The 23,862-nt window shown below is 54.7% G+C and overlaps 11 protein-coding genes across 11 annotated transcripts; 7 read left to right on the top strand and 4 right to left on the bottom strand.

Moving 5' to 3' along the window:
- Nucleotides 1–1,292: 1,292 nt before the first annotated feature.
- Nucleotides 1,293–3,038, top strand: HMPREF1541_07612 (uncharacterized protein; the record flags this gene model as incomplete). The annotated part of the gene is made up of 1 exon (XM_008721936.1): nucleotides 1,293–3,038. One exon carries the CDS (start codon nucleotides 1,293–1,295, stop codon nucleotides 3,036–3,038), a length of 1,746 nt encoding a protein of 581 aa, XP_008720158.1.
- A 452-nt stretch (nucleotides 3,039–3,490) lies between these two features.
- HMPREF1541_07611 (uncharacterized protein) lies at nucleotides 3,491–4,738 on the top strand (the record flags this gene model as incomplete). Its single annotated transcript, XM_008721935.1, has 1 exon — nucleotides 3,491–4,738. The coding sequence occupies one exon, from the start codon at nucleotides 3,491–3,493 to the stop codon at nucleotides 4,736–4,738; it is 1,248 nt and encodes a 415-aa protein (XP_008720157.1).
- Nucleotides 4,739–5,594: 856 nt separating this feature from the next.
- On the top strand, nucleotides 5,595–6,832 carry HMPREF1541_07610 (uncharacterized protein; the record flags this gene model as incomplete). The annotated part of the gene is made up of 2 exons (XM_008721934.1): nucleotides 5,595–5,670; nucleotides 5,802–6,832. 2 exons carry the CDS (start codon nucleotides 5,595–5,597, stop codon nucleotides 6,830–6,832), a joined length of 1,107 nt encoding a protein of 368 aa, XP_008720156.1.
- A 1,147-nt stretch (nucleotides 6,833–7,979) lies between these two features.
- Nucleotides 7,980–8,448, top strand: HMPREF1541_07609 (cytochrome c; the record flags this gene model as incomplete). The annotated part of the gene is made up of 4 exons (XM_008721933.1): nucleotides 7,980–8,024; nucleotides 8,075–8,233; nucleotides 8,282–8,357; nucleotides 8,405–8,448. The coding sequence occupies 4 exons, from the start codon at nucleotides 7,980–7,982 to the stop codon at nucleotides 8,446–8,448; spliced, it is 324 nt and encodes a 107-aa protein (XP_008720155.1).
- A 940-nt stretch (nucleotides 8,449–9,388) lies between these two features.
- Nucleotides 9,389–11,199, top strand: HMPREF1541_07608 (uncharacterized protein; the record flags this gene model as incomplete). The annotated part of the gene is made up of 2 exons (XM_008721932.1): nucleotides 9,389–9,866; nucleotides 9,914–11,199. The coding sequence occupies 2 exons, from the start codon at nucleotides 9,389–9,391 to the stop codon at nucleotides 11,197–11,199; spliced, it is 1,764 nt and encodes a 587-aa protein (XP_008720154.1).
- A 519-nt stretch (nucleotides 11,200–11,718) lies between these two features.
- HMPREF1541_07607 (phenylalanine-tRNA ligase) lies at nucleotides 11,719–13,425 on the bottom strand (the record flags this gene model as incomplete). The annotated part of the gene is made up of 1 exon (XM_008721931.1): nucleotides 11,719–13,425. One exon carries the CDS (start codon nucleotides 13,423–13,425, stop codon nucleotides 11,719–11,721), a length of 1,707 nt encoding a protein of 568 aa, XP_008720153.1.
- Nucleotides 13,426–13,751: 326 nt separating this feature from the next.
- Nucleotides 13,752–14,792, top strand: HMPREF1541_07606 (uncharacterized protein; the record flags this gene model as incomplete). Its single annotated transcript, XM_008721930.1, has 2 exons — nucleotides 13,752–13,938; nucleotides 13,987–14,792. The coding sequence occupies 2 exons, from the start codon at nucleotides 13,752–13,754 to the stop codon at nucleotides 14,790–14,792; spliced, it is 993 nt and encodes a 330-aa protein (XP_008720152.1).
- A 232-nt stretch (nucleotides 14,793–15,024) lies between these two features.
- HMPREF1541_07605 (uncharacterized protein) lies at nucleotides 15,025–17,421 on the bottom strand (the record flags this gene model as incomplete). The annotated part of the gene is made up of 7 exons (XM_008721929.1): nucleotides 15,025–15,121; nucleotides 15,242–15,468; nucleotides 15,670–16,138; nucleotides 16,223–16,728; nucleotides 16,780–17,006; nucleotides 17,056–17,075; nucleotides 17,129–17,421. The coding sequence occupies 7 exons, from the start codon at nucleotides 17,419–17,421 to the stop codon at nucleotides 15,025–15,027; spliced, it is 1,839 nt and encodes a 612-aa protein (XP_008720151.1).
- Nucleotides 17,422–18,454: 1,033 nt separating this feature from the next.
- HMPREF1541_07604 (uncharacterized protein) lies at nucleotides 18,455–19,360 on the top strand (the record flags this gene model as incomplete). Its single annotated transcript, XM_008721928.1, has 1 exon — nucleotides 18,455–19,360. One exon carries the CDS (start codon nucleotides 18,455–18,457, stop codon nucleotides 19,358–19,360), a length of 906 nt encoding a protein of 301 aa, XP_008720150.1.
- Nucleotides 19,361–19,738: 378 nt separating this feature from the next.
- Nucleotides 19,739–20,626, bottom strand: HMPREF1541_07603 (uncharacterized protein; the record flags this gene model as incomplete). Its single annotated transcript, XM_008721927.1, has 1 exon — nucleotides 19,739–20,626. The coding sequence occupies one exon, from the start codon at nucleotides 20,624–20,626 to the stop codon at nucleotides 19,739–19,741; it is 888 nt and encodes a 295-aa protein (XP_008720149.1).
- A 418-nt stretch (nucleotides 20,627–21,044) lies between these two features.
- Nucleotides 21,045–22,083, bottom strand: HMPREF1541_07602 (spermidine synthase; the record flags this gene model as incomplete). The annotated part of the gene is made up of 4 exons (XM_008721926.1): nucleotides 21,045–21,322; nucleotides 21,384–21,924; nucleotides 21,974–22,002; nucleotides 22,053–22,083. The coding sequence occupies 4 exons, from the start codon at nucleotides 22,081–22,083 to the stop codon at nucleotides 21,045–21,047; spliced, it is 879 nt and encodes a 292-aa protein (XP_008720148.1).
- Nucleotides 22,084–23,862: the final 1,779 nt, after the last annotated feature.

Genomic DNA, 23,862 nt, shown 5'->3' with positions numbered 1-23,862 from the left:
TACACTCCCCGGCCCTGCAGCTCCGTCGAGTCGTCACTCGAAGACAGATGATCCACCGCCCACAATTAGGACATCACCAATGCTCGCGCTGCCGTCAACTATGCTGAGACGTTGGGCCGGACATTGATCCAGGTCGGAGCTCCCGGCCCGGTGACTCGGGACTCACCCTCGCGGGGGTTTTCAGATTGGTCTCGCGCGACGCGTCCGATAGCTTCCCTCTTTCAGCTTCTACAGCTTCATCGATTGCACCACGCTTTCCTTAAGCCATCATTGGCTCGCTAAAACAACGAGCTCGTCGTGCAGGATGCGGCTTCTGTCCTATCCCTTTCTCTTCACTGGCTGGGTAGGGAAGAGCTCGTGCCAATCAAGGGCAGCGGAAGTAGTTTTACTACCAGGGTACGCAATCGCCGTTGGGCACTAACTCCCGGCTACTTCTTCCCCGCAGCTGCACGTCCTTTGCCGAGAAATTGGGTTTTGTTCCATAAAGTCGCTGACCGTATCCTAACCTTTCGTACGATAGGTGGCCCCATTTGACCTACAATATTGCTAATCATACCAACCTCTCGTACGAAGCCCGGTATGCTAGGGTGACTTCGAGAAATGTACGGTCGATTATCGTCGAGGACAAACGCAATACTCCCTCCATGAGAGTATTCTTCTCTGAAAATGCTGAAGCGGAGTCAGTACTAGAGTTGTCAACAAGAATGCACAACATGGGCTTCTTGCGTTGACAATAGAACAACAGTCTTTGCAACTGTCCTGGTTCAAACATGCGGCCGATACTGTTACACGGTTCAGGGTACTTGCGAACCTGACAAACTGCGTTATTAGTCCACCATCTGCTTGTACGATCACTTGAACATTGCCACATACGCAACAGCGCCCTTAGCGTCCGGTCTATCCCTACCTCTTTGATCTTGAAATTGTGCGGCATCAGCTCAGCACGGCTCCTAGACAGCCTCGAATCGGCAACGTCTTCGATCCACTCCATTTTCTGGAACAAGGATAGCCTCACAGGGATGCTGAGATGTGTTTATGCGCTGTAAACAAACAGGCACAAGCTTCGATGTGCGAACTCGTGCGAGGTACTGCTATGCATGTGATTCGCGCTGATGGACCATGATACGACGCAGGGTCAAGGTGAAACACAGAAGCTGCACATGCTCTTTCAGATCTAATCCGTCTAAGCTCATGGGAACGACCTTGTCTCGATTATATAAAGGCCTCTGAGGGTCGGTTCAGCTCAATCATCGTCTTTCATCCTTTCGAACTCTGCTTGCCACTTCAACATTATGACTGTCTCAAACAATGCTCGCTTTGACTTCATTGTCATGGGTGGTGGAACAGCTGGCAACACTGTCGCTGGTCGTCTCGCCGAGAACCCCAACGTTCGCGTCCTTGTCCTAGAGGCAGGGATTGCGGATGCCATAGACAACGAGGAGATTCGGACTCCTGCAGACGCCATGGAACTCAGAAACAGCAAGTATGATTGGGCTTTCAAAACAACTATGGTGAAGCGTGATGACTACGAGCGCGTCGAGAAACCGAATACCCGTGGTAAGGCCCTTGGAGGTAGCTCGTCGTTGAACTATTTCACCTGGGCTCCGGGATCCAAAGGGACTTTTGATATGTGGGAGGAATTCGGTGGGAAGGAATGGACTTGGGACCCTCTTGTTCATTACCTTCGGAAGTCTGTCACCTACCACGATGATGAAAAGGCCTATTCCCCGGAAATGAAGAAGATTGGTGGGGGAGGTCCTATCCCAATTGCACACTCCGAGCTCATCCCGGAGATGCAGCCTTTCCGCGACCTTCTTACCAAGGCCTGGAGATCTACTGGACACCCGATCACAGAGAACATTTTCGATGGCGAGATGCGTGGGTTGACACATAGTGTGAACACCATCTACAAAGGTCGCCGGTCTGGTAGTTTCCTAGCTGTCGCTGGCAAACCAAACATCACTGTTCTCGGAGAGGTCCATTCCAAAGAGCTTATCATCGACAAGACGACTCGCACCTGCAAGGGAGTCACCGTCATCGCACCCTCTGGAGAAGAATTAAGCTTTTTCGCTACTCGCGAAGTCATTGTCTCAGAGGGTGTCTTCGAAACACCAAAGTTGTTGATGCTAAGCGGTATCGGTCCCAAGGCGGAGTTGGACAAGCACGGCATTCCAGTCGTTGTTGACTCTTCGTGGGTCGGTAAAAACCTGTTGGATCACCCTGGTGTGCCTTTCGTCCTCCGTGTAAAGGATGAGTACGGTATGGACGACTGTGTCCTCCGAAAGGGAACTTCGAAGCACGACAAGGCTTTGAAGGCTTACAGCTCTGGCCACAAAGGTCCCATGGGTTCAGGATTTCTTGAGATGGTTGGATTTCCACGCATTGATGAGTACCTGGAGAAGTCTCCCGAGTATCGCGCAGCAAAGGCTTCCAATGACGGCCGCGACCCATTCTGTCCTTACGGACAGCCTCACTTCGAACTCGACTTTGTCTGTTTGTTTGGAAGCGCCTTTCAGTGGCACTATCCCACTCCGCCCAAGGGCAGTTACGTAACTGTGATGGTGGACCTTGTTCGCCCAGTGTCTGAGCCTGGCGAAGTTACCTTGAACGGCACTGATCCTCTTAAACAAGCGAACATCAACTTGAACTACTTCAACAATGATCTCGACATTATCGCTATCAGAGAGGGTATTAGGTACGCATACGACATCTTGAAGTACGGCGAGGGATTCAAGGATATTGTCATCGACGAGTATCCTTGGGAGATGCCACTGCACGATGACGAGCTAATGAAACGAACGGTGCTTGACCGGTCTCAGACATCATTCCACCCCTGCGGAACTGCGCGGCTCTCCAAGAGCATTGATCAAGGTGTGATCGATCCATCTCTCAAGGTGCATGGCATCAAGAACCTCAGAGTCATCGATGCCTCTTGTATCCCTGTCATCCCAGACTGCCGCATCCAGAACTCTGTCTATATGGTGGCCGAGAAGGGTGCCGATCTGATCAAGCATGATCACAAGGACATCTACGTTTAGTCCAGGTTTCTAGCATTTACATATATATTTCAACCCAGAGACTATAAGGGTGGACATTCAACAAATTCCACCTGAGGAACTTCATTCTCAATTTGCTTACACTAGATTCGCGATATTACTTTTCTCTTCCGCACAGCGGGACATCGTCAACAAGATCAGAGTCAGCACTCGTTTCAGTCATCGCAGCCTGACAATATATAGTACTTATTGTCTTTTTACCTTAACAATGCTAGCGCTAGCGAGACTTTATAGACGGGAGAATTGGGGAGACCGCGCTAGACCTGACCGGGCGGGCCTTGGCCGGAGCCGCTCTAGGCGCCCCCTACCTCCGTACACCGGACCGCCATTATCGATAAGCGACGTGCAGCCCCCCTGGAAAGAACTTTTGAGTCGCGTGCTGGACACATATTCAATTCCAAGCTCTACCGCACTCTCTTCCACCCAACAGCACTATGGCCTGGACAAGCAAGTTTCCTCGGCCGAGGCTGTCGCTTGTGCTCCTTCTGGGAATCGCTACAGCAGTATATGCCGAGTCACGTCTGAAGTCCAACCTCAACCTCAGCCTCTCCGATCTGTCTCCGGAACAGATCGAGAATGGCATACAGGATTGCCACTTCGTGCAGGCACTCAACGAGGTCAAGACCAAGTCCGCCCCTGAGTCGGCATCTCTGACCACACGCATGTTCGCTGTGCTCTTTCCCTCTTCTTCACCCGCCATCAATGCTCTTCTTGCTACTGCATACATTTCCGGGCCCCCGAACTTCCTCCTCGCGCTATGTCCACCGAATATCGATCCCTCATCCCTCACCATCATGGTGGCTTTCGCTGTGGGAGGCCTGCTAGGTGATACACTTTTCCACCTACTGCCCGAGATCTTCTTGGGCGAAGATAAGCCAGACAAGGTCTCGTTCGTCATGCTCGAGCCCAACCGCAATCTACTACTCGGAGTGGCTATTTTGGTCGGAATCGTCACCTTCATGGCGATGGACAAGATCTTGCGGATCGCGACAGGAGGTGCCGGACACTCTCACGATCATGACACCAAGGACCATAGCAATGGGTCCGCCGTCTCCACTGCGACACCGTCCAAGAAACAGAAAGAGAAGGATCTCCGCAAAAGAAAGAACTCTCCGGCCCCTTCTTCGCAACCGCCCACCATCACACCGTCTCAGAATCCCTCAGTCAAGCTTGCCGGGCTGCTGAATCTTATCGCAGATTTCACTCACAACATCACCGATGGTCTCGCACTATCCTCTAGCTTCTACGCCTCTCCCGCTCTCGGTGCGACCACCACCATGGCAGTTTTCTTCCACGAAATCCCACACGAGGTGGGCGACTTTGCTCTGCTGATCCAGTCTGGCTTCTCCAAGCGCAAAGCGATGGGAGCGCAGTTCATCACTGCGATTGGTGCTTTCCTCGGCACTTGCATTGGCATTTTCGTGCAGGAGTTCGGGCGAAGGCCTGGTCAGGGTGAAGATATGCCCATCGGACGAAATGGCATCTGGGGCACGAGCTTGCAGTGGGGCGACATGCTCTTACCGTTTACTGCTGGTACGTTCCTCTACGTGGGCACCGTTGCCGTGATTCCAGAGCTCTTGGAAACGGGTAGCAACAAGAGCGAGGAGATTCGCAAAACTCTGCTGCAATTCGGAGCCATGTTCATCGGCGCGGCCATCATGTTGGGCATCAGCTGGTCGTGATGATTAGATTCCGGCAAGCATAGAATTATTCGTCTACGAGCTGATTGTCCACGCCCATGTCCCAACGTGGAATGGATTCTCCGTTTAGGGCCTATACAATCAATATAGCAGAAACCCCATTTGAATACTGTTCGAGCATTGCCTGTCTCGCCACATCTGCCTGTATTGACACTTTGAAAAGGATCCAAACACGGCAGTGTCTACACTCGATACCGGAACATAGCATGTCTGGTAGTAGTCATTTGACTCACGACCAATTGCAATATAGGGAGACAGTGCTGTTAGCTCCAGCTCTCGGGCGGCTCTCCAGTGACGAAATGCATTCCATGCTCTCGGGACCCATCTGAATCCGAACCGTGCGATAGATGAATGATGTGGCACGTCGGTGGAAACAACGACTCCCCACAACGAGGTACGAACAAGATTCATGGATCGTCTTGGCGATGGAGGGGTATTCTGGGGGCGGCCCCGTTGGGGAATAACCGTAAGGTAGAGAAGGAGAATGCGCCGCTCTAATGCGGGATGACAAACGAGAAACCCGCTGGGGCGGAGTGCAGTACGATGCTGTGACTACGTGACGTGCCCCAAGCGCCCGCGTGGGATTACGTTTGGTCATCTTTGTCAACTGAAATGGTACAGGAACGTCGAGCCGTTGAACACTCTTGGAAGTGTATTTCTAATTCATACTCATATTTTGCCTCGTTTTCCTGTGCGAGAAGATACACTGACAGGAGGGCTGCTGCGCGGTTTGTCTGTGCATTATTGAGAGTTGTTGTTAATACACCCTTCTCCTTTGGGGACGCAAGAGGGTCTCCAGTGTCTTGTATCACCAAAGACTCTAGATCCGCTTGCAAAGATGGCTCCGGTCAAAGTTGGGATCGTAGGCCTTTCCGCGAAACCTGGGACGTGGGGCATGCTGGCGCACTTACCTCGTAGGTCTCCTTCCTCTGACAGCCTCGTTTTCTGGCTGGGTCAAGGCTTTTGTGAGAGGGGGACGACTACAGCTCTGCAAAGCCACGGACGTTGCCCCTTTCTTAGCAGTCCGGACTAACACAAACGCTAGGTCTCCAGTCCTCGCCTAACTTCGAGATCGTGGCGCTCTGCAACTCAACGATAGAGAACGCCAAGGCCGCCATCAAAGCGTACAACTTGCCGGAGACCACGAAGACGTACGACACCTACGATGACTTGGCCGCCGATCCCGCCGTAGATCTCTACATCGTCACCACCCGTGCTGACACGCATTACGAAGTTGCGCTACCAGCACTGCGAGCCGGCAAGAACGTCTACTGCGAATGGCCGTTAGCTGCCGACACGGCGCAGGCCCGCGAGATGGTCGATCTCGCGCATCAGCACAATTGCAAGACCATTGTTGGCTTGCAGGGGCGGGTTTCGCCAACGATCCGGAAGGTGAAGGACCTGGTGGACGCGGGGCATCTGGGCGCTATCCACAGCGTCAACTTCCACGGCGCGATCAATGTCTGGCAGAACAACGCCGTGGGGCAGAAGTATCATTACTTCATGGACCGCAAGGTCGGCGGTAACTTGCTGACTATCTACGGAGGCCATATCCTGGACTCGCTGCTGTTCGCGGTGGGTGAGCTCAAGCCTGGGAGCTACAGGCCGCTGATGGGAAATTTGAGGCCACGCATGCATAAGACGTTGGAGGATGGTGGTTTGAGCGAAGAGACCTACGAGAAGGACACGCCGGACCAGATGCTGCTGCAGGGGCGTCTAGCAAGGAGCCCGGAGGCGGTGTTTAGCTTTCACCTGAGGGCGGGGGATCGTTTCATCGGGGCGCCGGGAAGTGTCTGGAGGATATATGGCACCAAGGGAGAGCTTGTGGTGGAATTTGCCAGTGCTGGACCTCAGATAGGAGGTGCTACGAGCTTTCGCTTCTCGAATGCGGAGACAGGGAAGGTGGAGGAGATTGAAGTTGCCGAGGGAGGTGATGAGTGGACGGGCTTACCCACGCAGGGACAGAACATAGGGAGGCTGTTCGAGGCGTTTGCCGCTGGGAGAGAGTACGGCGACTGGGACTTGGCATTGAAAAGGCATCAGCTGATCGATGAGTTCTGGGCTGGTGGCTTCTAGTCGGCGTCGCCAGAGGATCGTGGCATAGAGTATGCTCGCATCAGCATCATACATAGATCAACTTGAGCCAATCTGACGTCCGCTGCGGCAGATCTCCAGATGCGGCAAACAGTAATGACGGACAGGCGGCGCTTTTGGCGAGAGGTGTGGCTCAGCCAGGTGTGGCCGGCCGTAGCCGATGGGATTGGACCCGGGCGATATGCGGAAGACGTCACTACTCGGTTCGAGTCTCCAAGCTTGGGTTCCTCTCCTCACTCTCGAGCTGGTGCCCCAAGCTGGGCTCTTCTGAGGAGATCTCATGGTCAGTCGGCCGTCTACCATACCTCAAGGGCAACAGCACAGGTACCGCTGTAGGCAACGGTGGCTTTAACGACGGACACGCGAAATAGCGCATTGCAGCAATGCTCCATAGGCAGTTCTCGGAAGATCACGGAGGCAAGCAAGCTGATTTCGAGGCGGCGCTGATTGGCCTGGGCCGTCGCTGTCCAGCCGTCGATGACCCACCTGGCCATGGTTTTTTCAAAGACAAGACGTAGTTTACGTTGCTCTCCTGCTCTTGATCCTTCTTTCTACACACCCTGTCAACCTCTACACATCCACAAGCACTCGCTACTTGATCCTTCATCGATTTCTCGTCTCCTCCTACACTTCATCCACAATGGGCAAGAACGATTCTTTCAGCGAAGGTAATACCATCCTCTCTAGCAGATCCACCTCTTCGCAGCTGCGCAACAGCTTCGACTCTCGTATATCGCAAAGCCGAGGCGGCAGAAAGAGTTGGACGCACAACAGCTGACTCCATGTCGCTGTCTACCTGCACTTTTCGATGGCTTGCCGCTACCGTCGGGTTCGTCGGACGAAGCTGTAGCTGGTCACGATCTGTGGGTGGCAATACCTTGTGGCGCATGCCCGGCCGTCCGTAGACCCACGAGTCTTTCGGAGGTCCAATGGTGCTGCTGTCTTTCAACTCGGGGGGCTCAGGACTGCCGGTGGCGATTGCAGTGACCGCACACCCGGTAAAAGAGGTCACTGGCGCTGTGGTGCCACCAGAATGGCAGGAGGTCGCAAGAACTGTGCCGTGTCGAGATGGCCGTGCGGACTGGCGCGCTCAATATATATTGATTTTGTGAACATGTGCTAACTAGTTATGCTCTTCACAGGTGATGCTAAGAAGGGTGCCAACCTCTTCAAGGTGAGCCACATCGACCTATCTCTCCATGATCTCGCACTAACTGTATACAGACGCGATGCGCTCAGTGCCACACTGTCGTTGAGTCCGAGGGCAACAAGATTGGCCCGAACCTGCACGGCCTTTTCGGCCGCAAGACCGGCTCTGTTGAGGGATTCTCTTATACGGATGCCAACAAGCAGAAGGGGATTACCTGGGATGAGAACACTCTGGTGCGCATCGCCACGCCTCTCTGAACTTTCCATTCTGACCATGTCTAGTTCGAGTACCTCGAGAACCCCAAGAAGTACATCCCCGGCACCAAGATGGCTTTCGGTGGCTTGAAGAAGGGCAAGGGTATGTTGAGCCTTGCGGGTTTAAATGCGCATGACTAACAGTTACAGACCGGAACGATCTGATCACCTGGCTCCAACAGGAGACCAAATAAACTCGTCCAGTCTCGCTCGCACTCTAGTTTGAACACCCTGCGCCGCAGCGGTATCCGGCACCCTCGGCTGCTGTATCATCATCATTACCATCTTCACCCTCATCACCACGCACTCTTGCGACATCCTTGAACATGTTTGCGATCATGGATATGGGAAACGACAACACCGGAGAAGCCGGTGCTCAAGAATCGGGCGTTTGTACATAATGTGCTCGGGGCTGGAGCGCAAACCCTGGATTTGGGGAAACCGAAGGTTGGGCTTCTCACTTTTTCTCTGCTCTCAAAATACATCCAAGTGATTTCAGCCGACCCTTGTACATCTGCAACCTCATCCTCATGTCGTAGATCTCAACTTTCCCTTGCAGTACCCGGCTTTGCCTGTCTGGAAGCCATCGAGCCGAAGCGGAAGCCCCCTTGCAGCAGCGAGAGCTGGACTTGGCGCTCCTTTGGCATGTGATTCGTGCACGCATGGCCTCTAGGCATCACTCCGCCAACTCACATCCTCTCCTTCCCCAGCCCTCTTCTTTTACAGCACACCAAATCCCTACCGACACGCGTTGAGACCGCGACATTGCTGCAGCCCACTCCGTGCTAGGTTCCCGGTCTCCTGCAGCCCCTCCACACGGGTGGCTGGTCATGGAGGGGGGACCTGCATATCCAAGAAATACCATGAGCTCCCCCCAGGACCTATAACTCATCCCCGGCATCAGACTCTGGCTTGTAACTACCGATATACTGGTAACGGTTCAATTTGGGTACCAACTCGTTTGTCCGGTGAGAAACAGACCGCAATTGTGACCGGCGAAAGGTCCCTCCACAGCAACCCAAACGGGGCGACCTTTTCTCGACCGCCCTCCCCCCACCTGCCTTCTTCTGCTTGTTCTACCTTGATCCTTCGTTTCATGCGTCCCCTGCCACCTGCAACCTCTGCATGGCTGCCATGATGGCCGCTGCGCATGATCTGGACAACGCTTTCGACGACCATCCGTCGGTCGCCGCCTCTCTAGAAGACTTCGAAGAGCAAGAGCGACGCTCACCTCTGTTCGATCTTCCCTCACAGCACTCGGGCTTCAGGTCGGACAACGAAGGCTCCGAAATGGATGATCATTCCAGCGCAGGAGGTCCTTGGTCACCGCCTGGCTTCAAGAACCGCAATGCGAACGCAAGCGGATGGTTCCGACAAGACCCGTATGGAAGGTATAGACTACAGCCATCTACTAGCCCTTCGAGGTCCCGACAACCGAGCCCAGAGTATGAAGATGCGCAAGAAGGCGACCCCGACATCACCATCGCTGCCAATATCCCGCTGCCTAGAGGCACCGATTCTCCATACAAGGAACGCTCCCCGGAGCCAGAAACCAATGCACAAGGGCGGGAGGCCTTTGCAACTCCCGAACCAACAGAGAACCCCAATAATTGTATATACTCTTAGTCTCCCAGTCCGATCTACCACTGACAGCAGCAGACATTCGCTTCGCCGTACGCGCCGAAGTCCAGCATCGCGAACCCTTCGTGCCAATCATGAACTTCCTCTCCGAACAGTTCAATCGCTTTACTGCCACCAAGGTTACAACCTTCTACAGCCTCTCGGTCCTTCTTCTTTCCGCCACGTTCCTCCGTCTACTCTTCGCCCCACCGCAGCCCACAGCTGTCCCCGACCTGATCAAGCTCTCGACGCTTGCCAAATCCTTCGAGCCTCTTATCTTCTACTCGGAGAACGGCCACAGCCAAATCACGACCCTGCAAGAAACCTCAGTTGCAGTATGGGACCTGGGCGAATCCGTTCGGCAGGCCAACATGACTTCCGCGCCCTTGATTGTTTCCTCCCTGGATACTCTTTCAGACTCACTCAAAACCCTCTCTCTTGAGCTAACTCGCTTCTTCGCCTCGGTCGACTCTGATATCGATGCGATCCTCATCGTCATGGATTGGGCACGGCGCGAACTGCTCACTCTGTCTCACCACCACGCGCATCCTACGATTAGCACCCGCACATTTGACCGAATACACGCCCTCCTCGATCGCGTCCCATACTTGCTCACCTCCACATCATCCAGCCAGCCTACACCCCTTGGAAATCTTTTAAACTCCGCCTTTGGCGCGCCCTCACCCGCGCGTACGACCGCCACCCTCACCCGCACCTTCACCGAGCTCCTCTCCGTCCTCGAAGACGCCATCGCCTCGGAGCTCACCCACTCAACGGCGCTGTTCGCGCTCTTCGAAGCCATCGACCATCAATTCCTCAATCTACAGCGCACAGTCGTGCGCGAGACAGACACACAAGAACGGCTGGAGTCGGAGATCCTAGGCTCGCTGTGGACGCGCGTGGTGGGCGGCAACGCGGCGACGCTGCGCAAGTTCGAGAAGAACAAGCAGCTCCTGGCCACGGTGCGCGCCCGCACCGTCAGCAACAAGGTCCTGCTCGTCGAGCACCACGGCCGCCTGCAGACGCTCAAGGTCAACCTGGAGACCCTACGGCGCAAACTCGTGAGTCCGCTCATCAAAAGGAACGATAGTTTGGGGCTCTGGGATGGCGGTGTCGGGAATGGGAGTGAAGAGATGTTGCTGGAGGGGCAGATCAAGGGGCTGGAGGGCACGTACGAGCATCTGCGAGTCGTGCGGGAGCAGCAGAAGGGGAAATTGATGGAGATGATCTATGGTGCGGGGGTCAAGAAGGAGCGCTTGCTCGTCGTCGGGGAGGATGGGCGTGGGCCTGGCGGTGGCGTGGGCGTAGGTATTGATGCGCGGTAGTAAAAGGTCAATGAGATTCAGGGGAGGAGAGTCATCTGCTATACATTGTGAGTGGTGAGTGCGCATTGATTATTGGTTGTTGGTTATGGGCACGGATCTGACCGGTGCATGGTGGCGTTGGGGGATGGCCATTGACATTTGTATATTCTGTCCTCCTGCAAAACTCATCGTTCTACATGGGGCGGGAAGGAGACGTTGGACTTTCATGTTGGGAATGGTCACGCGGCTGCGAGAATGTCTTGAAAGATAGTACAAATTGGGTATTTTTATTTGTTGGTACACACAGCAGGTAGAATGTGGCTGGCTACGACCAGCAATACTAGTAGCTTCGAAGGCCCGCTCTCGTGACGGCCCAGATTGTGATCTTACATGCGATCCCGTGCATAGCCGCATCCTGATCTTGCTGCTGGTGGTGGTGGAGCTGCCGGAAGTCGAGACGGATTGCGATGCCTATTTTGAACGAAGATGCTGAGCAGAGCAAAAGCGGCACACGGTGTAGACTACTCCCTCAGTCCAGCCTTAGCGCAGCGTGACGCCCAGTCTCTCCTCCAGCCCGCGTTGAACCTGTGCATGGAGATCGTTGGTTTCCTCGTTGGTCAGCGTCCGTTCCAGACTGCGGTAGTTGATGCGGTAGCACAGGCTCTTCCGGCCGGATTTCGGATGCACGAACTCGTCCACGAGCCTCACGTCCTCGACCAATGTGCCGCCCACGTCGCGGACAAGCTCCATGACATCGTTCTCGTGGAAGGCGGCGGGTTGGGTCTCGCTTGGCGATGCCTTGGTCGAGTCGCCTCCGGCTGCGGCGGCGACACCCGCATCCGATTGGGCTTGCATGGGTGAAGCGCCGGCGGGGGCCGAGGGGATCCAGAAGGCGACGTCCTTGTAGCAAGCGGGGTACTTGCTGAAGGGCACGAAGCGCGTGACCTTGCCTTCTTGGAACTGGCTGAGGAAACGCTCGTCGGTCGACCAGAAGAGGCGGATGTCTGGGATGCCGAAGAGGACCATGGCCAGGCGCTCGATGCCGAGGCCCCAGGCCCAGCCAACTTGGTCTGTCAGGCCGTTGTGGTTGAGGATGGGCTGCTGTACGATGCCACTGCCCAGCAACTCAAGCCATTGACCCTGCCAGTAGACCTCCAGCTCGAAGCTCGGGCTCGTAAAGGGGAAGTAGGCCTCCACCCAACGTACTTGCAGCGGTTTGTCTTTTAGCTCGTCGCCGCCCACGCCGGCCTGCTTCGCTGCAGTGAAAACGCGGTCGACAAGGACTTCGAGACTTTTCTTCAGATGGTCGACCATGAGCGTGACCTCTTCCTCATCGTGCTCAGGCTGCGGCGGATTTCGCTCCAGATCAAAGGCCGGAGCATTTTCAACGACATCCAGGTCATGTTTCGGCAGCTTTTCGATGTCTCGCCTAATCTTGTTCCGGCGCATGACCAACGCTTCGTACCGTGCGATAACGTGGCGCATCCTGGTCCAACACCGGGCGCCTTCCATCTGGTGGAAGACAGGGAAATGGCTCTGGTCTATGCTGTCTCGACGGTAGACGTCTGCGCATATGGTGTAGCCGTAGTGGTTCTTGCTCTCCTTCAATTTTTCGAATGCTTGATTCTGATGCGCCGAGGTATGGGTGCGCAGGACGTGACTTGAGTCGACATAGTATGTGTCTGTTCTCGAACGGCCAGGGTGGTCAGCTGGAAAACCTAGGTCGTCAAAATTGTCTTTTGTTGTTACAACAGGGTCGGGTACAGTGTGGTTGATGTAGTCCGGAGACGAGAAGACGGACTCGATGAGCTTTCTAGTAATACACAGAGGATGGTTTGAAATGTCGTATAGCTTCCGGTCGATGAGTTGCAGGATCGATGGGGATAGGTTGGTCGTCGAGTCGAATATGAAGGCATTTCCTGCCACATTGGCACCTGTAAGGTCTCCATCACGCAGGACAGTATTTCGCGGTCCTCGCCCTAATTTCGAACGGAAGTCGTTCCTCTCTCCAGCGCCGACATCCTCTCGAGTACGAGCGGTCTTTGATGGGTCTGTTTCCCACCGTGGTTGTTGCACCGACTGGTGTGGGAATGCGTTGGTGGACTGATATGCAGCTTGGGTACGCTGGTACCGTACACCGCAGCTTGCGACTGCTGAAGGGAACGTAGATTGTGTGAGTCGATGGGATGTCGCAAGTCGTGCTGACCTGGCAGCCCGGACCGAGGCACCAGTCGCGAAGAGCCGCATTTTGGTATACCGCAGTCAAATCATATGTAAGATACGGAACGGATTGGAGCAGCAAGAATTATGTTACCCGGTGTCGCCGCGATCTTGCCCGGTCGCACCGGTCTCGAAATTGAATGTATATGTGGAGCACAGCTCTCGGACCGCCGACCGGCGACTGGTCTCGGAGTTACAAAGATGACTCGGTCCTAGAAAAAGAGACGCGGAAATTCATTCTCCAAGATCGAGCTCATTGAACGCTTCCTCCTCCCTACAATCAACGTCACTCCTTGGAAAGCTCCCCACTCCCTTCCTCCCTTTCCCGCGCAGTGCTTCTGCCTCATGGACCGATGTCGACAAGCCAAAAGAAGGTAGAGCAGCTGAAAGGCAAAGCACAGAAAGCCGACGAGCATCTTGACAATGCCGTCAACGAGCTTCATAAGACCAAACCCAAGGGTGGGAGTGTACAATATCCGTTTTTCTTCGGTGGATCTGCGGCATCGCTCGCTGCCGTGTGTACACACCCTCTTGACCTGAGTATGTATGGTATACTGCCTTCATTGACTAGACTAACACCCGAGGCAGTAAAAGTGCGCTTGCAAACTCGGCGCGGCGATGCGCCGAAGACTACGATCTCTGCCTTCAGTCATATCCTCAAGACTGAAGGTGTTCTTGGCCTCTATGCCGGACTGTCGGCCGCCCTGCTCCGCCAGCTCACATATTCCACTGTGCGGTTCGGCGTGTATGAAGACCTGAAGGTGCGATACGCCCCGAAACCAGACCCGGCCGACCCCAAGAAACCCACTCAGCCCTCCATGCTGAGTCTCATCCTCATGTCCTCCACGTCGGGCGCGTTGGGCGGCGTCGCAGGCAACCCAGGCGATATCCTCAACGTGCGGATGCAGAGCGACAGGTCTCTCCCGCCGGAAAAGCAACGGAACTACAAGAACGCGCTGGACGGCCTGATACGCATGACGCGCGAAGAAGGGTTGGGCAGCCTGTTCCGCGGCGTGGGCCCGAACTCTGCGCGCGCGCTGCTCATGACCTCCTCTCAACTCGCCTCCTACGACGGCTTCAAGCAGCTCTTCGTGTCGAGATTCGGCATGGGCGACAACATGGGCACGCACTTCCTGTCCAGTTTCCTGGCCGGCTTCGTAGCGACGAGCATATGCAACCCCGTGGACGTGATCAAAACACGCATCATGAACGCGGGCGCGAAGCAGAGTCTGATGCAGATCCTGCACAACGCGCAGCGGAAGGAGGGCCTGTTCTGGATGTATCGTGGGTGGACGCCCAGCTTCATGCGCTTGGGCCCGCAGACCATCTTCACCATGATTTTCTTCGAGCAGCACAAGAAGTGGTATCGGAAGCTAAAAGGTTACGACGACTGAGGCAATACCGCGCAGCAATTGCGCCGTGTGTGAATCTGGTGTTTTTTTTGCATAGCGTTGGCGTCAGCGGACGAGGAAGCATGTTTGATTCTCGACATATCTGCATTTGGTATCAGGGACACAAATATATAGACTTCCTCCGAGAGCACGAGCTACATATACATGTACAGAGTATGAGCAACAATGGACCGCATCAAACTTGTGAAGCATGGATGCACCGCCCCCCTGTCTCTCACGCAGGTCTCTTCATTTCAATCCCCTTCTCACCACTCATAACACTCCGCACCCAATTCCGATCCACCTCCGTCTTCGGCCTGCCAAGATACCACCTATGATAACATCAGCACCCACGTCTTCCCAAGTGGGGCAGCAGCAGCAGCAAGTCAAGGCAAGGGCAATCATTCCAACCCGAAGAAAGCCGATGCAGGCGGGGAGCAGAAGGGACTCACGTAATGTCACTCCCATCGCGCTCACAGACGTGGAAGCCGTTACCCAGGTACGCCCACATATCCTCCTGGTCGTACTCGATGTCGTAGTCCTCCCAGCGCGGGTGCTCGATCAGGCGCAGAAAGTGCAGGCGGCTGCCGGGGTAGATGGCGGGCGGGGCGTCGACTTTGCCGCCTTTGAACCAGGAGGAGCAGGGGCCCGTCCAGGCTGTGCGTTTGAGGAACGTGTCCTGTTGAGGGGGTGATGGGGGACGCTTGTCAGCGGTGGTGGAGATGAAATGAGCGTGCGTATCTTGGGGGTTTGGGAGGAGCGTGGGGATTGTGATGAATGACAGTCAAAGCCGGGGACAAAACAGGCAATCGAGTTCTGAAGAAACGCGAGCAAAACGCAGACTCCAATCGATTGACAGAGACGAGGGGTTACAACGTACAGCGTGCTTGACAAAGGCATCCGTTGTCTTTTTCTTGGGCGTGACCTTCCTAATGCACTCGGTCTGCATCTTCTCGATCACTTGGCAAAAGTAGCTGGTCCACCCCTCAATCAAGGGGAAGAAGGAACCGTGCGCACTCGGACAGTACGCGCCCGCAAAGCAGAAGTAGTTGGGTACCTCGCCAAAGGCTAGACTCAGATAGGAGGGCACGTGATGGTGGTCTTTCCACTTCTCGCGCATGTCTTCGCCGTTGACGAGGAAGGGCTGTCGTGGCTTGTAAGAGGTGTCGAAGCCTGTGGCGCAGATGATGACGTCTACGGGGATTTCGTCGCCGGAAGGGTCGATGAAGCCCGTGGGCGTGATGCGGCCGAGTTGGGTGTCGTAGACGGTCATTTTGGATCCTTGGAGGGATTCGAGGTAGCCGTTGCCGGGGGTCGGTCGTCGGCAGCCGACGAAGAAGTCGGTTGGCCTGGGCGGGTTAGAGCGCCAGAGGCGGATGATTTGGGTCGAGTCGAACAGCCATACAAGGGTAACAGAGGGAGACGGCACTTACATGATATTCTTGACCAGATCTGGGCGGTCTTTGAGAAGGGTCTTCATCTCATTCTCCGAGTATGCTCTGGCATCTTTCTGCGCCTGGGAGCCATTCACAATGAAGCTGAAACGCTGGTTCAGTTCGCCCTCAATCATCTTACAGTAGGTGAGATATGCATCTGGGTGATTTCGGAACAAGTCCAGTTGCTCCTCGTTGTATTTGAAGTTAGAGCCGTTGGGTCCGGCGAAAGCTTGCGCGAAGCCCGCAGTGATCCATATCTTGTTCCGAACCCAATGGTAGATCTTGGCTGCTGATGGATAGATGTTAGGCAGGATTTGAACGGCTGATGAGCCGGCGCCGATCAATGCAACGCGTTTGCCTTCGAGGGACACGTTCTGATTCCATTGCGCAGAATGTAGGAGGTCGCCCTTGAAGTCATGAAGACCAGGAATATTGGGCCATTTCCACTTGTTCAAGACGCCACAGCCATCTAGGACGAGGTCTGCATGATCATGGAATTCGCGCTAAAGAATGTAAGCAGAGGCCGGTGGCAGTGTTCCTAGCGAAAGACCCACCCCCGTTCGCAGGTCCTTGAGAGAAATTGTCCATTGGGCAGATTCGTCTGACCAAGATACCACGGTGGTTTTGTGTTCGAGCTTGATGTACTTCTCAATGAACTTATTCTCCTGCTCCACTTCCTTGATGTACGCCCAAATCTCGGGCGAGGTAGAATAGTAGGTTGACCAAGGCTTAGGCCGCCATGGAAACTGATACACAACGCTAGGGATATCACAAGCGCAGCCTCATGTCAGGATTAGCAGACATTCGTCCTCGCCAAGAGGTTGACGGACCAGGGTACCGATTCTCATACCTACAAGGAGGTAGAGTGTTAGTGGATATACTTCAATCCTGGACTCAACATACCAAGTGCCTCCAACGTCGGCGTTCTTCTCGTAGCAGACCAGCTCAACGTTTTTGAGCCTCTCCTCCGCCCGCTTTAGGAAATTCAAACCCGAAAGTCCGGCGCCGAGGATGGCTATGCGCATCTTGCGGCGGGTACCCATTAATTGCTCAAGAATAGGCAGATCATCTGGACTCGGGTTATTGATGTATGCCTGTGTATTCTCATTATTCTGCTGATGTACATCAGTGTTTGGATCATTGGGCAGGACAGCCCCATAACCGCCTTGCACAAGGCCTTGAGCACTAGGAGGCATCGTTGCAGGATGCAATCTAGCTTACTGGTAGTCTTTGAATCTACCACAAGCTGCTCAGGACAGATCAGTAGGCCTGCAGATAGTTTATAGCAAGCATGCCATCGTTCAGCATCAGTCCGGTGAAGTAGCTAGCTATCTTGTATGCAGGCGGAGGGGACACATGATTGGAGTTGGGGAGGTGGGTTGGAGAGACAGACCGAGGTCTCATGCTCGAGTCTATTTGGCAGGTCAGGTGTACGAGTACTCCACTGTACGGCAGCAGTCTGGGAGCAGCCCTTTGCTACCGGCACAACATATGGGAGAGTCTCGTGAATTAAGCCAGGTATTCTGTGCTGGCCGAATTAGGTATACGTTAGATAGATCTGCCTACCTGACTCAGGCTGTTCTTTGCGCTGACTCTCAGAACGATTCGCGGCATGAGGCGCAGAGGTACTCGTAGGGTTTCCGCGCCAACATCCGTCGCCGGCGTCGTACCTGTGGAATAATGGATAGCATGATTCTGTCAACAATAGGCGTGAGGCATTCTGTGAGGCGCAGCGCGGCAATTTAAGTTTGTCTTCCCACGTACAGATCACCTCACCAATGCCGCCGGCGGCGAGAACATGGCTGTACGACGGCGTTCTAAAGCCCGGGGACTGAGGCTCTGTAATCGTGGCGGGTCGCGAGTACAGCCCCGTGGAGGTCTTGGGATGAGCATGCACGCGCGGAGCGAGAGAAGACGAAGCGGCGAGGAACCCCTAAGCCACTCAAGGCCACTGCATTAGGCCGATAAAGCGGGGCCGCGGATCTTGGCGCAGGTCAGCGGCTCTCGCGTCTCGAGTGGCGGGGAAGGATACCACTGCCCGCTGCATTCGGATTCTGGAACAGCTCCGAAGCACCTGCACTGCCTCAATCACCTTCAACCTCGCTGGCGAACCTACAAGAAGACTTTGTATTTGCCACCTTTTCACATTCATATATCTCGTTCACCCTGCATAGACAGCATCGCGCCGTAGAACTCCGGCTCTTCGTCCCAACAGACCAGACCGCCATCATGGCCCGAGCCGAACAACCCTCTCCGTCGCCAATCGACACCCACATGACAAACATCCTGTCACAGTCAAACTCCTCACCCCCTTCCTCATTATCCAAGAAGCGCTCCCGCTCGCCCCTCTCGCTCGATCTCGGGTCCCTACCGCCACTCGCAACCCCGGCGCCCCCATCCAACACTCTCCTTATCACCCGCCTCACCGAGTCCAAGATCTTCCACCCGGCCTCTCTCGCCACTATCCGACAGCATCTCAATGACATCGCCCCTCTCAACTCCTTTTCTCCTCTAAAGTCGCTACAACGTATCATCGTCTCCTTTTATGACGAAGATTCCGCCATCCGCGTGCGGCAAGCCATCGACGGTACCGCATTCGCCTCCGACTCGGTTGCAAAATGCTACTTCGGCGAACCTACACCTGTTGGTGACGCCGAGAAGAAATATCTTGAACGCCCGGACGCAGGCCGCTTATTCTTCATCTCCCCGCCACCGTCCCCGCCTGTGGGCTGGGAAATGAAGGCCGAAGACCCGCCTAATAAGCAAGTTCACGCTGAAGACCTGGCCTCAAAACTGTCCAAATTAACTGGTCGCTTGAACGATGATTATCCCTCGCCAACCGAGGACAAACCCACCCTCACGGCCGCGGACCTTGTTGCTATGAAGACGCATCACCGCGCCGCATTGTCAGAAGACATGGGCACACCAAAGTCACCCGTCTCCGGGTCACCAAAGAAAATGCGAAGCCGCAGTTCTACACTGATCTACGATCCCAAAGCGCACGGCGATAGTCCAGCACTTCCGGCGGTGATGCTGGAGACCGAAGACGATAGCGATGTCGAACTCGATGAGGGACCGCCTCGGAAGATTGTGGCTCATACGTCACGCCCACCAGTCGAACTTATGGAGCATTGAGCGCGGTATTGCTTGTTAGAATAGAAGGAGTGTACAGGCATTTTCAAGATCGGCGTTTGGGTATAGGGGCAGGGAAACCGGAAAGAAGCATGTGCTCCCCTGTGCCACATGCATGAAATGGATCAGTCTATAAAGGGGGCTATGAATCACAAGCGAGAAACAATGACGAATTACTTCACAAAAACAATTGTGTCTTAGGTTCCCATGTCATTCAATAGACCCCTCAAACTAACTTGTCCCGTTCCAAGAAACGCAGCGTCCCCAGTCATCGACAACTTTTGTCATGCATCAATTCGTAAAACATTACACAAAGCAGAAACCCCTCGTCTCATGTAGGAAAAGTCCCCAACCAACAGCACATCACACCACCAACCTCTACTAAATCCGTTCACTCCCCTCGAGCGCCCCATACTGCCCACCCACGTCCCTCTCACCCTGACGATCCCGATCCGTCCCCCCACCGGGCACGTTAGCATTGATGCCCTCGAAGCGCTGCTCCGCCAGCCGGCCCGGATCCTTGGGTCCGCCTACATCGCCCGTGAACGTCTTCTTGCCCGCGGGGATGTCGCCGCCTTCCACCAGGTTGTCGCCCTTGGGCTGCCGTTCGTTGTCGTTGTCGATCGCCCCACTGACGCGCGCGGCGTAGTTGGGCGCGGCGTCGACGTGGGGGCGGATGCCGGTTGTGCCTGATGTGCTGGCGGACTGGGCTTGGTTCGTAGAAGTGGAGCCTGATGTGGTGTTTGTGTTGTTGTTGCTGCTGCTGACGGCGGCGGATCCGGAGCGGATTTGGCTGCTGTCGACGTCGGAGGTCGAGGTTGTGGTGGCACCGAAGTCGGATGCACCGGCGGGCTGGGTCGTGTAGCCGCCACCCTGGCGGTCGGCAGCAGGGCTGCCGTGGTATCCGCCCTCGCCTGTATGCGCGCCTGAGAATCCGGGCTGGCCTGTGGCATCGGGATATTTGAGGCCGGTGACTCCCCTCTCGTCAGAGCCCGCACTCTGAGCCTGTTGCTTCTCGCGGGCAGTCCCTGATGCTGCTGCAGAGAGAGGGACCGCGCCAGAAGTGTCGGTTGTGTTCAAAGTTGATTTGCTACCGGAGACGCCCAAAGGCACTGCATTGGGGTCCTGGTTGGCAAAATCGCCACCTTGCTTGATGGAGTCGGCAGCGAGCGAGTCGGAGGCAATGGCGCCGATAGATTCCTGAGGAACATTGGGGTCGGCACTCGCAGGGTGGTTGCCGGAGGCGCGAGGATTCGCTGCGTACGACATGGTGATGGTTGTTGGTCTTGCTGATGAGGTCGAAGGGTAGTTTGCGTGGCTGTTAAGTATGATGCTAGTTTGAATCAGCGTTCGATGAGGGAGAAAAACGACACTGCTTTGTGTGAGCACGCGAGAAATATATCAATGAAGCGCTGCACATGGGTGATGTCACAGGCGATCCATTAAATTCCACAGTGAAGTCATGTAGAAGATACTTCGGACCTCAAGCCTTCCGCCAATCAGGTTGTAAGGCATCCTCGTAATCGTGGAAGTTGTTTCCGGTCTTCTGAGGATCTCTATTCTGAGTCTCGGTGTGCTCTAGAAGCTATGAACGTGGTATCATGAATCTGTTGTATTGCTGAAGGGCAAAGGATTTGCTCGGAACGCCGCCAAAATTTCGCCGTTGCCTTCTCCAGACGCAAAATGCCTACTTGAGTGCCTTGCGAGCAAAGGTGGGCAGGATGAATGCAGCTCTGTGGATCTCCTTGTTGTAATATTTGCACAGCTTTTCCTCTTCTTCGGGAGACCAGCTGCGCAGAGGCTCGCGCAAATTGGCGTTGGGATCCTTGGAGCAAACCATGAAGCCGATCTGACCAGATGGATAAGTCGGAATGGTAGTGTACGCATATTCAACGGTCGGGAAAACTTCCTTGCAATCTTTCTTGAGCTTGGTGATCAGAGGGAGATGCAGCCACTGGTTTTCAGCTATAATCAAAGTCAGCCAATGCCGCGCAACCCATCTATCGGGGTTAGGAAGGGTGCGCACAACCTTGGGTAGTAATAACACCACCCTCCTTCAGTGCTCCATTGAGCAGCTCAAAGTAAGGCTTCTGGAACAGAGTCTCGGCGGGGCCTTCTGGGTCGCTGCTGTCGGTAATGATGACATCGAATTGGCCTTTCTGGTCCTCGAGGTACTTGAAGCCATCCTGAACGAGCGTGGTGACTGCCGGATGCTGGAAACCGATGGACATGCCGGGAAGATATTTCTTGCTCAGTCTGATAACGGCCTCGTCGATGTCCACCAAGACCGCCTTCTCAACGGTCTCGTGCTTGACGACCTCTCGGAGGACGCCGCCATCACCGCCGCCAATAACTAGAACGTTCTTGGGATTGGGGTGTGAGTTCATGGCCAAGTGTGTGATCATCTCTTGATAGGAAAACTCATCCCGCTCGGTGCACTGAATAACATTGTCGAGGACGAGAACGGTGCCGTGGTCGCTGCTCTCGAAAATGAGAACATCCTGGTATTTGGACTTCTCGTGGTGCAGAACATTGTTCACCTTGAGCGTCATGGCTTGGCCCGGCCACTATATGTCCGTCAGTCGTAGGGCAGTGAGGTACGCGGGGTACTCGGACCATGTCAGAAATCTCTCGGAACCAGCCATCTGAGGAGTCGTTAGTGTCAGACATCGGATGCACTGAAAGTCCGGCTCACCTTTGATGGTGGGGTGGGTGATCTCAGACATTCTTCTGGTGACAACGAGAGGATGGGTTGCTGAACGAAGGCGGGAGTGAGGTGCGCGACTTGGAGTAAGGAAAGAAGGAAGGCGCAACTTCAAGATGCGAAGACCATTAATTTTGCGGATTGGGACGAAAAGAAGGAAAACAGTTTGCTCACAGCCTCACGAGTCGTTTTTGCTGGTAGCGGTCTTCCGACGGTGTGACGGCCGCAATGCGCGTTCAAGTTCAAGTTTGCTCGAAATTTTTGGCCGCGTGTGCGGGGCTTTCCGGGCCAGCGAATTTGAGCTGAGCAGCGGCCCCTCATTTAATCCTCCTGTTCGTTGTTCAGGGCCCTCCAATCTGCTGTCGTCTTTCAGTCTCCATTGCCGTCTTCCGCCTCTTTGCGTGTCGTGCCTTGGGCAGAAACTGCAAGGACCAACACCAATGCAGGAACATCGGCCACTAAGAGTCTAACAAGTCACCACAGGCACAAGCCACCCGGCTCTCCTCCCACCACCCAAGCTGTCACGAGATGCATTCTATATTTTGCCCCTGTTGGTCGCCGACGAGCACGGGAAATCTGGTATGTGTTGATCCTTCGGCGTGTCCCGCGCTTGCATCCGAGTGAGGTCAGCTCGGCCGGGGATATGGGATCAATTCATATTCATCCGAATCCAAACCCATGCCTGGTAGTCGCCACCGCCTTCATTGCATTCGATACCACCTAGTCAAATTGCCTCCTCAAATATCTGGCAGTCGGTTGCCGGACGATTCGTGGGCTGTGCAGGCTATGCCTTCCTGTGCTGTTCATTCCGAACAATGTGTTTGCCCAACCATGTCCACTTGCCCGTACGGGTACCAAACATCGATGTCTTGTCCTCTGGGCGGCCTCGTTGCAATGGTCTGCGACGACACGCTGGCCGACCTTGAATCCCCTGGACACAACTTTCTTTGTTTAGCTGCCTTGAGTGCAATCTGAATCCTCGTCCCGAAATATGGTGGGCATTATATTGGTGCACTTCTTGCCAATCCCCCTCCAGGCTTCTCTCACAATGTCAATCAAGACACGACATCCTTCATGGACTCTTCAGCAGTGACTTATCGGATACCCACTGCAGGGACCGCATTCGCATACTCCTAGTAATGCTAATAGAGCTAGGCGCCAAGCCTTTCACTGCCTCTGACCTGACATGTTAAAGTACAAGCCATAACTAGCTGTGAAGCGTAAATCTGGTTAGACGCCCTTTAGCTAGCATCAAGTTCATGTGTGGCTAATCACTGTCGAATTACGATGGCTTCAGCTACCCAAGTTTCTGGGTTCGAACCCCTTGCCCTAGTGGTGGTGAAGATCATGTCGTCTGCTTTGTCGGGTGACGCTGGCAAAGGAAGCCGCAGGGGATGCGCACCCAAGCAGATGACGCCCTTGGCCGCGAGGAATTAGGTCACCGCTCCCAATAAAGCCGGCTGAGTGCCGCTGCCGAGTCCGCAACCACGTCGCTTGCAGCTGTCTTACGAGGGCAGTTGCAGCTGAAGTCGCCCTCGATGTTTCCAGCAGCCATATCTTTCCTCGTGGATGACTTAATCCACCGCACCGTCCTCACGAGGTTATGAGGCTGACTCTTGGCCTCACGTCCACAGTGGATGTGGCGGCCTGTAACCACTAATAAACCGGCGCTGACGGTGCACTGCCCTCGAAGTGCTGTTTTCTGACACCGGTAATCGAACATCACATGGCGCATAAGATGGCGAATCAGATATAGTTTATGAGCTTGACAAGAGGTCCTGCCAGAAGAGGCAAGACGATA

Source organism: Cyphellophora europaea, assembly GCF_000365145.1.
Source record: "Cyphellophora europaea CBS 101466 unplaced genomic scaffold supercont1.7, whole genome shotgun sequence".
In the NCBI taxonomy this organism is placed as follows: Eukaryota; Fungi; Ascomycota; class Eurotiomycetes; order Chaetothyriales; family Cyphellophoraceae; genus Cyphellophora; species Cyphellophora europaea.
Note: the sequence above shows the minus strand (reverse complement) of the source record. Positions and strands in the feature narration are given on the sequence as shown.